The sequence below is a fragment of the Triturus cristatus genome, chromosome 6, assembly GCF_964204655.1.
Source record: "Triturus cristatus chromosome 6, aTriCri1.1, whole genome shotgun sequence".
Lineage (NCBI taxonomy): Eukaryota > Metazoa > Chordata > Amphibia > Caudata > Salamandridae > Triturus > Triturus cristatus.
This window is the reverse complement of record NC_140589.1, coordinates 82,128,372-82,143,078: the sequence shown is the minus strand read 5'-3', so window position 1 is coordinate 82,143,078 and position 14,707 is coordinate 82,128,372. Positions and strand designations below refer to the sequence as shown.

At 44.3% G+C, this 14,707-nt stretch overlaps 1 protein-coding gene across 4 annotated transcripts in view; it reads left to right on the top strand.

Annotated features, from left to right (window-relative positions):
* Positions 1–1,583: 1,583 nt before the first annotated feature.
* RNF8 (ring finger protein 8) overlaps positions 1,584–14,707 on the top strand; it is a 244,057-nt gene continuing 230,933 nt past the window's right edge. The window contains exon 1 of one of the 4 annotated variants that reach the window (XM_085610259.1): positions 1,584–1,961. In XM_085610259.1, the coding sequence (XP_085466385.1) occupies positions 1,866–1,961 (96 nt within the window). In that variant the 5' untranslated portion in view covers positions 1,584–1,865. The remainder of the gene's footprint in view (positions 1,962–14,707) is intronic. The other 3 variants (XM_085610258.1, XM_085610262.1, XM_085610260.1) reach the window with 3 other exon arrangements.

Below are 14,707 nucleotides of genomic sequence, written 5' to 3'. Positions count from 1 at the left end.
GAGGAGGAGAAGAAACCCCATGGTCCGAGGAAGAAGAGGGAGAGGTACCGTCATCATCTGTTTGATGAACTGGAGGGGAGGAAAGCTCCTTAGGAGGTTGCCCATAAGAATGCTCCGAAGAAAGGGCCTTAGCCAGCTTTACAAAACCTGATCTGTGAGGATTAGACAGTTTGGAAGATTTTGAGGACCTGGAGGACTGAGAGGATTTCGAAGATTTAGAGGACGAAGGCAGCCAACCCTGCTGCACTGCATATTGAGATAAATGACGTTTTAATGGTGTAATAGCGCGAACCAGCGCTTTGTTCACAGAAGTTTGTACACCCAAGTCAAGAGCCTCTACCAAATCCTGCTCCATAGAGCCAGAGGCGTCCTCATCTTCATAATCATAGTAGTAATCATCTTCCTCAAAATAGTCAGCCATGGCAGAACCTGGCGTAAATAAAGCCCACAAGAGGAAGGAAACAACAGGAAATCTGGTATGCCGAAGCACAATAAAGGGGGAGCGGCAAAAACCCCGAAGGCAAGACTAAACAGAAACAGGTCAAAAAATAACCTGAAATATGTAAATATTCAAATGTGGAGGGCTTGCCAATATTAAAGCCACTCTAGGCAATGCCTATGCAAAATTATACAGCCCCAACTGAGTCAGTATGCAGTAGGACGTCAAAAGGGGCAAGTGAATTCAGGCTGTGGGCATGAGCAAAAGAAGCGCTGCTCTGGCGCTGAATTCCTGAGGAGATAGTGTTTACAACAGGAAAAAATGGCCGCCGCGCATGCGCGGTAACGACCGCCTGATTTTCAATTAAGGAAAGACCTACGCAACACACGCGTAGTCTTTCTTCCCCGTTTCACTCCCGCTCCACTCTCAAATAAAGACGCGGGCGCAAAGCGCCCGAACCGGGGAGGCAGACACGCGCTCCCTGCAGCGGTACGATACCGGCACAAAGCGAGAGAAAAAACCAACAGCAATAACAATAGCCGCAATACGCGCACAGCGCCAAAGCATGGAAACAATGTAAAATTAAGCGATAGAAATACAATACAGTCGCTATAATGAAACAGGCAATTATCATAAAAGAGAAATGCACTTAACTGGCTGCGGAGCAGCAAAGAAAGAGGATGTGGTATTCTCTTGCTGACTATTTATACGTGCATACTCTATGGTTATTACGTGGTACCCTGTGGGTTCATGGGTATTGTAGTTTTTAGTTTTATTGTAACATGATTGGCTGCTGAGCAAATTTCTAGTAAAGAAATGAGTAGCATAATCGGAGCCTCCGGTCCTGACATAGTATTAGTGTGTTCTTTGTATTTTGATTCGTTAGAATGTTGGGCATTCTTCTGCTTTATACTGGTTTTGCCTGAGCGGCTGAGAGGTTGTCAGAATAAAGAAGATACCTACAACTTTAAATGTCTTCAGCGTATTTACTTCAGACTTCCCGCTCGAGAGATATACGGCCCACATATAGTTACCATGGTGATCGATAGTGTACAGTTTGTTGGGTAGATTCCCTGTCTAAGATGGCCGCTTGCTGTGACATCACAGCTACGCATACTTCCTCTCCAGGCTATTTCTAGTTCCCGAATCAACTGCGCCCCGCCCCAGGGCAGCGGCGACGGTCGCAGCTTGCCCGTCCTCTTTCTATTGCTCTCGCTCGCCACTACTTTCGTGAAGTCATTTCTAGGACCGTAAACGTCATCGACATAGACAACGGACAGTTAGGCGCAGGCGCCCTCGATTGTTACGGTCTTGCGCCAAAGAAGGGTCCGCGGAGAGAGACTGGCTAAGGCTTGTTGCCGAGGGATGGGGGAGGAACGGGCGGGGAACACCGTGCTACAGAGTTAGCGGGTCCGCGCACTGAGGAATGGCGGGCAGCAGCCAGAAGGAGAGCGACCGCTGCTGGTGCTTGCGGAGGAGGGGAATGATCGCCGAGTGGCTTCTGCTGGAGAACAACACAGAGGTAAGCAGCCTCGGGCTCCTCCGGCGTCATCACGGTGGCACGCTTTGCGTCACAGCAGCACAGCACGTCATCCCGACACCACGTAAGATGTCAATAGGTACTTTGGTCCTGGCAGAAACGCCATAATTTCATAATCTTTCTGTCTCCAGAGAGGAGCCTAGTGGCCGCTTACTTGGGGTACAGGAACACCCACCCCCGGTACACCGTGGAACAAGCAGTGCAGTCTATCCTACAGAATTGTGTGGCATTGCCGGAGAATGGTGGAATGTGTTCTGAAAAGTAAACGACTTCTTTGGATCTTGGTAGCCTACACTTAAAGACAGTATATACTAGTGGGGGCCCATAATAGGATTTGTGTGAATGTATAGTAAATAGATGCACGGATATTACCGAGATTTTAACTGAACTTGACATTCAGCTTAGGCTGCTGTCGCATGATTGAACCACTCGTCTTCTAATAATGAAGAAACCCTTACCACCAATCGTACACCCTTGTCCCACTGCTCGGGAGCTTTCACGGCACTATTCTGATATGCATGTCAGCCTGCATTTTGTACGAATCTACCAGGCAACCAAGTTGAATAGTTAAAGAGGATGGGAAGTTTCGTTTCAAAAAGCCATGGCCCTATCGTCTGGAATCTTGTTGGGGAAGTAAACGGGAAACACCTGGTCTTGGAGATATAGGTATCTCTGATAAAAGACAGCAGAGTTCTGTGTAGAAATAAGAGCACTGTGCATCAGTTAAACCTATTAATTGGACATACCAGCAACACTAATACAAGGAAACGAAAACCAGATCCTAGATCAGGATCGAAGCAGCCCAGACTTGAACATTAGCCTAGATCCCTGTATTAAGTACCACACCAGGGAGTAACGTTCTTAGTGCTCCTTTATATGCCGACCAAGAACATCAAAGAATCCACACCTGTAGCTGGCACAGTTGGGTGGATGGTTGTAATACCATGGACACCCTCTACCCGTGGATACGTGCACACAGCTTGGGTTGAAAGATCACTGGACTTCCCCATGAATCAAGAAATAAAATCCACTTTCCAGATTAGTTCACACGCACTTGCTAGGCTATGGGGCAAAGTGACAGATACAACCCCCTAACACTTCCGAAATTGAGATGCTCCTGATAGAGATCAGGGTATCAAAAATATGCCCACTACCACGGATAGAGTAATCTCACAGTTACACGCACATACATTCATCATACGCTAGGGCCCATTTCACTAACATACGCTCAAATACTCTACCAGCAATAAACCTGTGGGAAGAAAAACTCCTAAACTACCCTGCATCTATATCTAGGCGATAGGACCTGCTTATAGTGGTTGTCCTTAAACATACTCTATACAATCTATACAACAATGATCAAAATGTACACAATAATTGACAAGAAAGAATATTCAACACCATGTTTAAAAGTTATATTGCTTTATCTAAAATTAGTCAAAGTAAAATCAGAATAAATCATTTCTCATAGTTACCTATTCTAACTAAGTGTCAGAACGGGTCAGGACCAGTCTCCCGGTAAAGTCTCTCAAGACAGAGTCCTCAGCATCAATCCTCAGCAACGCAAGTTCACGCGGCAAAGGTAAAATGGCAAGTGGCAAAACCCTCCCATAGCTAACAATTCTTATAATGAAAAATACAATAGAAACACACATAAAGTTGGCAGGATAAACTGTATCACTGAGCAGAACGAGAAGGAAGGGATGTAACATTGCTACATCTGAAAATCTCCGCTCAGGAAAAGTCACAAGACGTGAACTACGGAACAGGAATCAAGAAACTATCAAAGTATCCAACTCGCTCAACTTCCCTCGGCAGCCGAGCCACAGTTCATTGTCTGTTTCTGAAGCTCCTTTGTTTGCCAAGGACGTTCCATTTCTTTTGGAGATCCTCCAAACTGCTGATGTCCTCATGGAAAAATACAACAAGGACCACGGTCAGTTGTCTTCGACCTTATTCCAGCAGGGGTCTCCCTTGCCACATCACAGAATATGCCACAGCCAGGCTTCGAAATACTGTCAGCTCGGTTAAGGCCTTCATAGGCCACAATAGACCATCTTTAATTAAAGAGACAAAATAAACGTTACTACAGCATAATGATTAAACAGTGTAAACCCCACTAATACCCTTATGTGTATGCATTTATCTAGCTTTGCGACATAAAAAGCATTAATTCAGACAGCGTTTTGTGCTTAAAATAAATAGCACACAGCAACGTTTAAACATGAAAACTTGCACGTTATTATTAGGACAGAAACAGCACAAATAAGCTAACCCTCATGTAACTTTCTCTTATGTTAGGACAAACAGGTTGATTAATAAAACACACTTGCACAAGGACAGATAATTAATTGTTAATTATTAATAAATTAATAAAACGCATAGACATGCCAGAGCTTCAAAAGCCCTAGAATTTTCTGAAAGAAAACTCTGCTCCAGCACTCCCCACATCCCAGCAGACTAAAATCTTCCAGGTGACCTACAAATAGACTCATTTCGCTCCTTTGCACCAGCTGGTCTCTTGTCTCCAAAGCATCTCTATCCTCTCGCTCAGTTGAACATGACTTATTCACAGAGCTTGCACAAATCACATCTGTTCTCATTTACAGGGTGTGCGGGATTGTCCTTAGTGATGCTTCCCAGTGCTCTGAAATGTCTTGCTTTATTGCTTCCACTAGGGAGTTCAATTTGGTTCCTCTTCCTTAAAAGAAAGCTCAGTGGGTGAACACGTCTCAATGGAGTGATCAGCGTAAACACCGTTTTCCAGCTTCAGGTCCCAAAGGATCTGACTTAACTTCATCTTTTTGAGGTCGACACACTTAATTTGAACTTAGTAATAATAACAATTATTAACTCCCTCACAGTAATTGTATTTGAATGCGCTATGCACGTTATTTCTGCCATGTAGTCTAGATGCTCACACTGACCTTTGTATACAGTGGGGATAATGAGAAACATTTAAAACCTATCCAACTATTGCAGAGTCTGCCTCTTTTACAAGAACCACACAAGCTAACCTTGTTATCTTAGGTCCGCACATGTTGTAAAGAACTACGAACACAACATGCAAATAGTATATTTCTTGCACTGTGAACAATGGGGTAAAGAGAAGCCACTGAAACGTAGTTGAAAATGATTAGATGATAACACCCTGTGAGTTAGAAGATCAGTCCATTAAACTACCACAAATGTGTCTGTGATGTGCATTTCCAACTAGTTATTCATAAGCAACACATTAAAATGTGTTCTCTTCAGGGCAGAAAAGAAGCAAGTACTTTCTTTGACATGTCTACGGATTTGTAGCCTTTTTTGAGCAGTCGGCCCCCTTTATTGGGTGTAATCACTACCTTTTTAGGTCTCGCTTGAGCCAGCGCACATGCGCTGCCCTGCGAGGCATTTTGTAAGGGCTTTTAAATTCCAAACACACATGCTTGTGCGTGTGCTTGGAATTTATCACTTGCTATTTGGCTTTGTGTGCTGTCTTTCTAACAAAGACAGCACGCAATTGGCCCAAGGGGGGGTGCATGTCCCGCCTGCTCTGTTCTGTTGCCTAGGGTCTGCGAGAGAGAGTATGAGCTCCATATGTTTCCAATTATCACGTCGCGTCTCGCAGTCGCCTTAAACGGAAACAGATGGGCAAACGCAGCGCTTTCACTATCGCCGCGGCAGGCTCAAGCGTGCTCCACTTCGGGGCTTGTCTTGTCATGTATGGACCTAGACATCAGCCACAGCAGTGCCTGACCATGGTTAAAACGTTCCTGTGTGCGGGAAAGAGTGGGTTCAGGCCGGGCTTTCATTTAACTGGGCACATTTTGGGGCTTGTAGGAACGTTCACCTATCTTGGACTGCCGTCCCTCGTTGCGGGAGTTTGGACAAATAACATTGGCCCGTAATAGAGTGCTCCCTACGACGTGGGTGTGTCAGTCGACGATGCCCAAGCTGTTGTTTTGTATTTGTACTAGGATTGCTTTATACGTTTAATATTCGTTAATTTATCTCCTCGCCGTATGCAGTTTTTCTAAATTGATATTTCATCACTACCGAGCGGTTTTAGGCGAGTGGATGGAAACGCATATAAAGCAATGGTTTCAATGATCGTTGTTTGTATGGCAGGTCACAGCTTCGACAGTTTTCTCTAACAGTAAGTAAGAAGTGCTTCAGGGGTGTGGAATTGTTATAAAATATCTACTAGTCTGTGGGGCAGGTTGCTTCATAAATCTACTTATCCTGTAACAAAATCCACGTGTCCCTGTTGTACCATGTAATGCGGCGACAAATTACGGCAGCAATCTCATTATATAAGAGTTCTGATATAACCTCTCGGATTATGTCAGGGCTCGTAGTAGGGTTTGAATACTAGCAATTCCCTTATGTTGCAACGTTTCTGCAGGTGTACATACTGGGGCTGAAGGTGGTGGTAAGTAATAATTCCAGGGTTTTGATATGCCCTTTTGAATCTGTGCAAACCTACTAACTTGCATGTTTTACGAGTTTTCACTAACTGTTCTCTAATGTTTTCCCATACTGAGAAAGGTTGGAAATTTACTCCTGACTGTGGCAGATGTAAAACTTCTTCCAAGGTTGGGGAAAAAAGTGGTTGGAGGAAAAGTGAACTTGGAAACATTTGGATTTTTACATAAGCAAATCTACACATGCATAATTGCTCATGCTAAACAGTTCACTAATATTTTCTAGGAGTATTATTTCTTGGCCTACTTCTGTAAATTCTTGTGAGTTCACGGAACCTGTATATATGCACTTAATGCAAGGATATATACCATGGATGCACTTATGAGACATTCTTTAATGATTGGGCCTCTAATTAGGCCTGACGTTAAACATGACCTTTTGTGTTTATTGAAATGTTATCCTTCTCTCTCTCTATCAGCTGGCTTCACTGTGAGTGACAGTATTCTGCTCTTTTACAAGGAGCATTTTGGAACACACAGCAGTTTTGTTCAGTGCCCAAAACTGCTGTGGCAATGTGTTCTTTTTGAGACCAAAAACCATTTTTGCTTTTGCCAATGCTTGTTAGGATAGTGAGGGTCCAGTGTGAGAAAGTGCCATCTTTCTTGCATGGTATGCCCCCACTTTTTGCTGAATTGCTGAATGTACTTTGACTGAGTGTGCCCTGGACTCATTGTGCCACCCTTAGAGGCCATGTACCCTTACACACACACTGCCTTTGCAGGCTGGGTGTCTGGGTGCAAGACAAAACAAAGTAGACATGGCACACATCCCTGTGTGCCATGCCCATCACCTACACTGCCATGGCATACATCAGCCACCCCTCTAGCTGGGTGCCTTATGCCAATGGTGTGGGCACAGGAGCATGAGCCCTGTGCCCCTACAGTACCCAGGTCCATTCCTGAGCACTGTAAGTGCAGTGCTGCCATTTAAGAGTACATGGTGCTGAGAGCTCGTCAAACACGAACTCCACAGCACCATATTGGCAACACTGAAGACTGAGAAGTTTGGTATCAAACTTCTCTGCACATTAAGCCCACACTGATGCCAGTGTGGGATTTAATGTACCAAGCACCCCAGAGGGCATCTTAGAGATTCCCTCTTAAACCTAACCTACAATCCACGTCTGCTCTGAGGCTGCCTAGGCTGCCACACCGCAGACCTGTTGCTGGACCCCTGGGTGGGAGAGCCCCTGCTCTCCTGGGCCGGCAACAATGCACATCCTGGGCGAGGTGCTAAATCTCCTCCCCCAGGATGGGCAGGGGGAAGCTTCAAAGGCCGCCTCTGTGAGCTTTCCCAGGCCACTGCATCCCCCCACTCTGGCGGGAAGCTTGGCCGGAAATCCCACATAAGGACAGGGGATGTGCCAGCCTGCCAACCCCACCCCTCAGGTGGGGGAGGTGAGGTGAAGCACATCTCCGGGCTCTCGCCATCTTGAAGATGGGAAGCCCTACCCTATCAGGACTAGGCTACTGCCCCCCTCCCACAGGAGAGAGGCAGGATAGGGGGTGTACCCACCCCAGGACAGGGACCCATTGGTCCCTGCCCTTCACCTACCTGTAACGCCCCTAAATCTAGTATTTAGGGGCACCCTGAACCTTCCTTCCCCAGATTCCAGATTCCGAAATACAAAGAAGAGCAAGAAGAAAGAAGACCTGCCCTGCAGCTGCTAAGAAGAGGAAGACACCAACTGCTTTGGCCCCAGCCCTACCGGCCTGTCGACCCTCGAACCTGCTCCTGCTCCAACCCGGCATCTCTTGTGGCCAGCAGCCTCACAAACCCGGAGGACCTGGCTGCCTTTTGGCTCTAAGCCCCTGGGACTCCCATGAGTAGAGGCTCTACTCAAAACCTACCTCTAATCCCTGGCAGCAGTCCGGAACCACGAACCCAGCACACTCTGCACCAGCCAAGCCTGGCCAGTGCCGGAGTGAACAAAGACCACGAGGACGACCTCACGGCGACTGTGACCCCGAGTCCAGCACCCAAGGACCTCCCTCGACACTCCTGAAGAAGCCTGCAGCCTCAGAACAAGGTGCCCCCCCTACCGCGATCAACAGCGGGTAATATTTCCCGACACCAAAAGGCACCCCTGCACGCGGCGACCCGCGGTCCTGTGCCCAATCCCGGGGTACCTACCTATCCTCCAACTACCCAACTTACCTCTCGAAGTGGTGGTGGCACCTGAAGAATCCTCGTCCCAGAGCTTGTAGTCTTTTTCTAAACCGGAGATTTCCCATTGAAATCAATTGAGCGCCCGAAGGCTCAAAAGCACCCTGCACCCAGCCGCCAGAGTGGCCCTGGCAGTGCAGCCTCTACACCTACCTACTTCCCCACTTGCCCTGAGTAAGTGACCAGGAGCCCAGCTCCCACAGCCGCGTGGCTTGCTAGTCAGCAACCACCAACCAAGGCCCCCCTATCCCTCATAGGATAACATTGGGCCTAACTCTCTCTGCACCCGGCCGCCCTAGAGTCGATGAGGGTGAACCAACTATACCTACCTGACCCTGGGGGCCCCTGAGACTATGCCCAGAACCTCAACTCTGCCAGTCGAGTACTTACCTTTAAACCCATAACTCTATTTTCTTCATAGGGTAACATTGACTGGCTTTTTCCTGAAATTTCTTTTTAGTGTGGACTTTTCAAATCTTAAAATATTCACCAAAAATCAGCCGAGTAACGAAAATGAAAATACTCACCTGCTCTTAGGTGAGCTCCCAGTGCTGGATCTTGGTGCCCAGCACTGACTTTCTGTGAAATTTCTTCTAAGTGTCAATTTCTGCAATCTTTAAACATTCTTTAAAAATCGTATAATATCTGAAAACGTAAGAACATACTGTACCTGCACCTTGAATTTTCTTCCATAGGAAATCATTGAAATATTTTCTAAGTGTCAACTTTTAAAATAGCTAAATATTGTTTAAAAATCATCACAGTAATTAAGTCGACTTTCATCACTTGATTCTAAGTTCTGACCAGGACTGAATCTAGGATCCAGTCTTGGAATTCCAAAAGTAATCCTAAAAGTAATCTGTTGCAAATACCTTGAAATTTCCATTGAGCTCAATGCATTGTTGTGTTTAAAATAGTGTTGCCTATTGCAACCACTTGTAACTGTTTACAAGTGTCAATTGCATATTGCAAAAGTATTTATATAAAGCATCTCATTCTGAGAAAGTATATTTTAATGCCAAGTGTTGGTTCTAAAATAAAACAAGCATATATTTTTTATATATAAACCATTGGCCTAGAGTTCAGTTCTTGAGTGTGAGACCATTTGCTGACTGAGTGTGTACAACAAATGCTTTACACTGTCCTCTGATACTGCCTTACTGCTCGACCAAGCTACCACTTTAGAGAGTAAGGTTATATCTAACTTTAGCCTCTGTCAAACCCTTGGGGACTGTGGGCTCTGTACACCCTGTACCTCTTAGGGAACAGTATATACAGAGCCACTTTCTTACATCCAGCAGTACCTCACACCGATAAGGTTTTACAAAAACCATGCCTAAACAAGTCCTGCATTGACAAAATCAAAAGGTTGAGCCCCAATTTCAGACCTATTGGCTTTATCAATGCTTGTATATTTTTGTTTCCCATAATCTTATTCACACTGATTTTCCATTATGAATATTTTTGGGAGATACTAGCATACATCAACATGTTACTAAATGATGCTGCAAAGATATGGTACCTAAAATATTACAGTAGTTTAGCAAAATGTTTGTTTTTCCTATTGGCATTTTTTTGTGAACATTTTATTTTGAAAGCAAAGAATCCTCACTCTTGCTTTCAAGCTTCTGCAAATATTTGCATATAATCAGAGCATTCTGGGAACATTATACATATCCTCATATTACTAAACTTTTAAAACTTATTTACAGCACCGTCAGTAGTGCAGGCTGAGCTTACATTTACTTGTAATGCTCACCCTAATAAAGGTTTTGCATTAATGAACCATTAATACAAATTTGAACAGCATTAACACATAGACACACATATTACCCTAATTGTGTACAATGCCCTTCCCTGATCCATAATGCGGTACTGTAAACTGTCAGTCAAAGGGTTTGTGCTGCAGTGGGGTTGGACCTACTTGTCCCAAGAACAAACTAAACATGAAAACTTGTTGCCCATGACCCCAAACAATATGTCCTGGGCGTCGGGCTATAGGAATTCCACATCCCGAGTGCTTACTGTTTAGAGAAAGTTGTCGAATATTGGTAATTTTGTACCCATATGTTTTATTTGAAGCCTGACAGTGGGTATGTGTGTTTACTATTGGGTTTTACTGCTGCATAGAGTGACTCTTTCAAATGTTTTTTTTTTCTCATCTGTCACGCTTCAACTTTTCAAATGCGGGAGTTATTTATTCATTTCGTTGCATACATATAGTTTCTTTTTATGGGACTCACTAGGAAACTGCCAACACTTCAAGTGACGTGGTTTGTCTTTTACCAGTAACCCATTCGTTTTGAAATTCTATTTTTCATTTATCTTGCTCGCATTGAAATTTTTCAGTGACTCTTCTTTTATTATACAGCGTAAAATAACACGTCTCCGGTGACGTCAGGCAGTGCTCCCATGTCCGTGATCTGCCGTGTCCCTTATTACAAGTTGCTAGTTTTCTTTCCCAGAACGCTACGCGTTCCTTAGGCCACCTAACTGGTTCAGCAGGTATAAGGCGAGTCTTTAAGAGCTCGCAGTTGCACTAAAGCACAGACTATTCCCCGGAATGGTCATCAGCCGGCTGGAAACAAGGACGCTCTGTGCTAATGTTTAATGTTCCATTGAAATGAATCCTATGGTGAGATGTTGAGGGACGCCCTCTTCAGCAAACTTTTAGCAATTTCGTTTTTGCCAATTTTCGGCTCTGGTTGTTTTGGTAAATATTTTAGATCGTTTAAACATACCTTATGGGGATAGATATGTTACTAGGTTTTCGGTGTGAGATTAAATAACACTGAAGCTAGCCACACGAACCATCCTACAGAAGTGCAACACATAATTTGTGGCGTTCTTGCACATGAAGCCTACTCCCCGGCGTGATATTGAGTGGGAGAGGCGGTGGTTGTAGGAGTTTAGTGGCATAGATATCGCTTTTGTCGTCCTGAAAACTACAGGGCTTGTCCCATTAATACCCTGCAGTTTCCAACTTTTGTGTTTACACCGATAGATAGATGGTGGTTTCTCTTATTCTGTATTGACAAAAAAGCCTTGGTTTGTAACATAACACCTGTCTGTTGTAATTCTATACGTGTTTCAAGGTTTGTAGTAGACTGGCCTTTACTGCACGGCAGTCGGCTGTCTTTGAATGAACCGAGTGTTTAAGTTCGTCATAATATGTGACTGACTCCGTTCCAGCTCTTCCGGTCTCTGGGAAGCACATGCCTCTGAGCACCAACATCATCACTATGGGACAGCCCAAATCCGTTTGAGCGCCTTTAAACAGCGTCCTGAGGCACCTCCTTAACAGCCGTGGCCAGGGATGTTACTAGACCTGACCTTCAGGGCTGGGTGCGAGTCAAGCACTACAATGTGAGCAGACATATCTTTTAGCCATTAGGAAGGAAAAAACGTGTCCAACTATGTAGTTGAAACATTGGACAAACTCAATTGGCTTATGATTGAAATTTTCGAGTCCATTGTTACCCCTAGATTCCACACTTGTGCTCAGTTAATTGATGGCACGCCAGATTGCTGAGGCCATATTGTTGAGTGGCGTTTGATCCATTTGCCTCAAATGCATATTTCAGTTTGACTTTTTTTTCCTTTTTTTTTTCCCCCCCTGCTTCAGCCACCCTGCTCATCCACGTGGGCTCTCTGCCTGCTCAGTCCTCTGGCCTCTCTTAGTTTTCTGTCCTCTCCACTGCCTGCTTCATCCACCCTACTCTTCCGCATTGACTCTCTGCCTGCACAGGCTTCTGTCCTCTCCATGCAACTAAAGAGAAATCGGTCGCCTGCTGCACCATGTGTTGTCGCATCACACTCTTCTGCACATGAACATAATGTGTCACATTGTCTTTCTTTTTAAAATACCTCATCTACTCAAACTGCGTTATGTCACTGACGTATAGGTGCAAGCATGTTGCATTGATCTTCTTATATGCAAATTGATGGTACCTCTCTGTGAGGGGCAGATTAATACTATGAATTGGAATGCCACTTGAAATACAGAGGTCCGTATAGACTACAACATCAGTACTTACTTCACCAAATATGATCTCTTTGCATACCGTACTCTACTCAATGCTACATAAATACACTCCACATAATACCACTCAGTACCACATAATTAAACGTCACATAATTACTCTATTCAATGCAATATAAATACACTCCACAATACCACTGTGTGACAGTTGCACACCACATAATTACACTTTACTCAATGCAACATAAATACACGCAAAATAATACCACTCAGTACCACATAATTACACGTCACATAATTACATTCTAGTCAATGCAACATAAATACACTCTACGTAATACCACTGTGCCACATAATTACACACCACATTATTACACTCTACTCAATGCAACATACACTGCACATACCACTCAGTACCACATAATTTCACCCCACATAATTACACTATACTCAATGCAACTTAAATACACTCCACATAAATGCACTCTATGCCACATTCCACCAATCAACATAAATGCACTCCACACCATGACACAATTTCACTAAGCTTAATTTCACTCGACACCACTGTTCCAGCCCACACAATTCAACTCCACACATTTCCAATACACACCACATAATTGCACACAAAACATATTTCAACTCCAAAATCCACAAAGTACCTCCAGTCCACACCATAGCAGCACCAAACATCACTCGCCACCACCATTTTGCATCACCTACACATCACTTAAGCATCACGTCACCCTGCCCTTGGAATCTGGCATCTGTTGATTCTCCCCTAGTGTCCGCCCGCTGCTCGTGTTATAATAAATTACTGTTTTCCGTCCTCCACTCCCCCGTTATTTATGTCCCCCTCCCCCATAACAAAAAAATTATAACAAACAAGCATGAGAACAGGCAGGAAGATGTTGCCGTCAGTGCAAGTACAAAAAAACTAGAAGACCTTTTTTATGTTAAAATCTTTTTTTAATCGGGTTGTTTAGTTGTATATAATGTCGTCTTGGTTTGTATAAAGGTAACGAAAATGCTTAACACTTATTATAACTTTTCAACATGATGCCCAGGAGCCACAATGCTCTACAACATAGCCAAAAGTTCTGGCTAAACACATAACGTCCCAAAGGCGAGACCTATTGGCTATGCCAATGCTTGTTTTAATACCCAGCTGGACTCGGGTCGAAAGTTGACGTGACAAAATGAACACTTCACAGTTTGTGTGCCATATGCCTAAGTGCTGGTGACCCCAGTATGTCCACACACCTCAACTCCTAGTCTACTAACTACAGCACCATGTGACACTAGGGTCTATCGCGCCTATCCCCCCTTTAGACAAGCCCATCAGGAGAGTTGGCGCCAACATTTTGGTATGCGGACGGTCTGCCGCGGATATCCATTCTCACAGTGCCGGAGGCAAATGTTGACACCAATATTCAGATACAATAAGGGAGCAGAAGTTGAAGTCTAACTGTCAGAAGTAAAATACAAACGGGATTGTGAGGTGAGAAGTTTTACACTAGACATTCACCACAGCATGAGATCGAACACCCTTTTACGTCACCATTAACTTAAGGTCAGGGATATAGCAAGAGTCCAGAATATTTAGGCATAATATTGAGGGGCAGCTCCCTTTGAGGGAAAAGGCTGTGTGCATGAAAGGGTAGGACACCGAAGAGCCAAAAGCTCCCCTTTTCACTTCCTTTTACAAAAGTATGGATGTCGCATATGTTTTAGTTTTAAAAGGTACACGAGTGACATACATTTTCTGAGCTGTGTGTGCTAGTAGATGAGCGCAGTTATGTATTATGTAAAATTTCACACTTTTGTCTCTTTGGAATGTGGTAAGGTAAAACATGCCTGTACAAAAATGGTGTAAAATTGTCAAATCAATACAAATGTGCGCAGCATCAATCGCAAGTGAATGGGGAATCCCTGTGGCACCACGAACAAACTTCAGGCTGATTGTGCTGAAGCTGAACTTGAAGGCCTGTGGCAACCCATTTGTTATTATGCAATTGCTGCACATTTGCGGCTTTGCAAACTACTTCTGGTCAAATCTTCATCCAATACAGGGCAAGATATCTCGGAATAAATAGATTCCAGGTTGTAC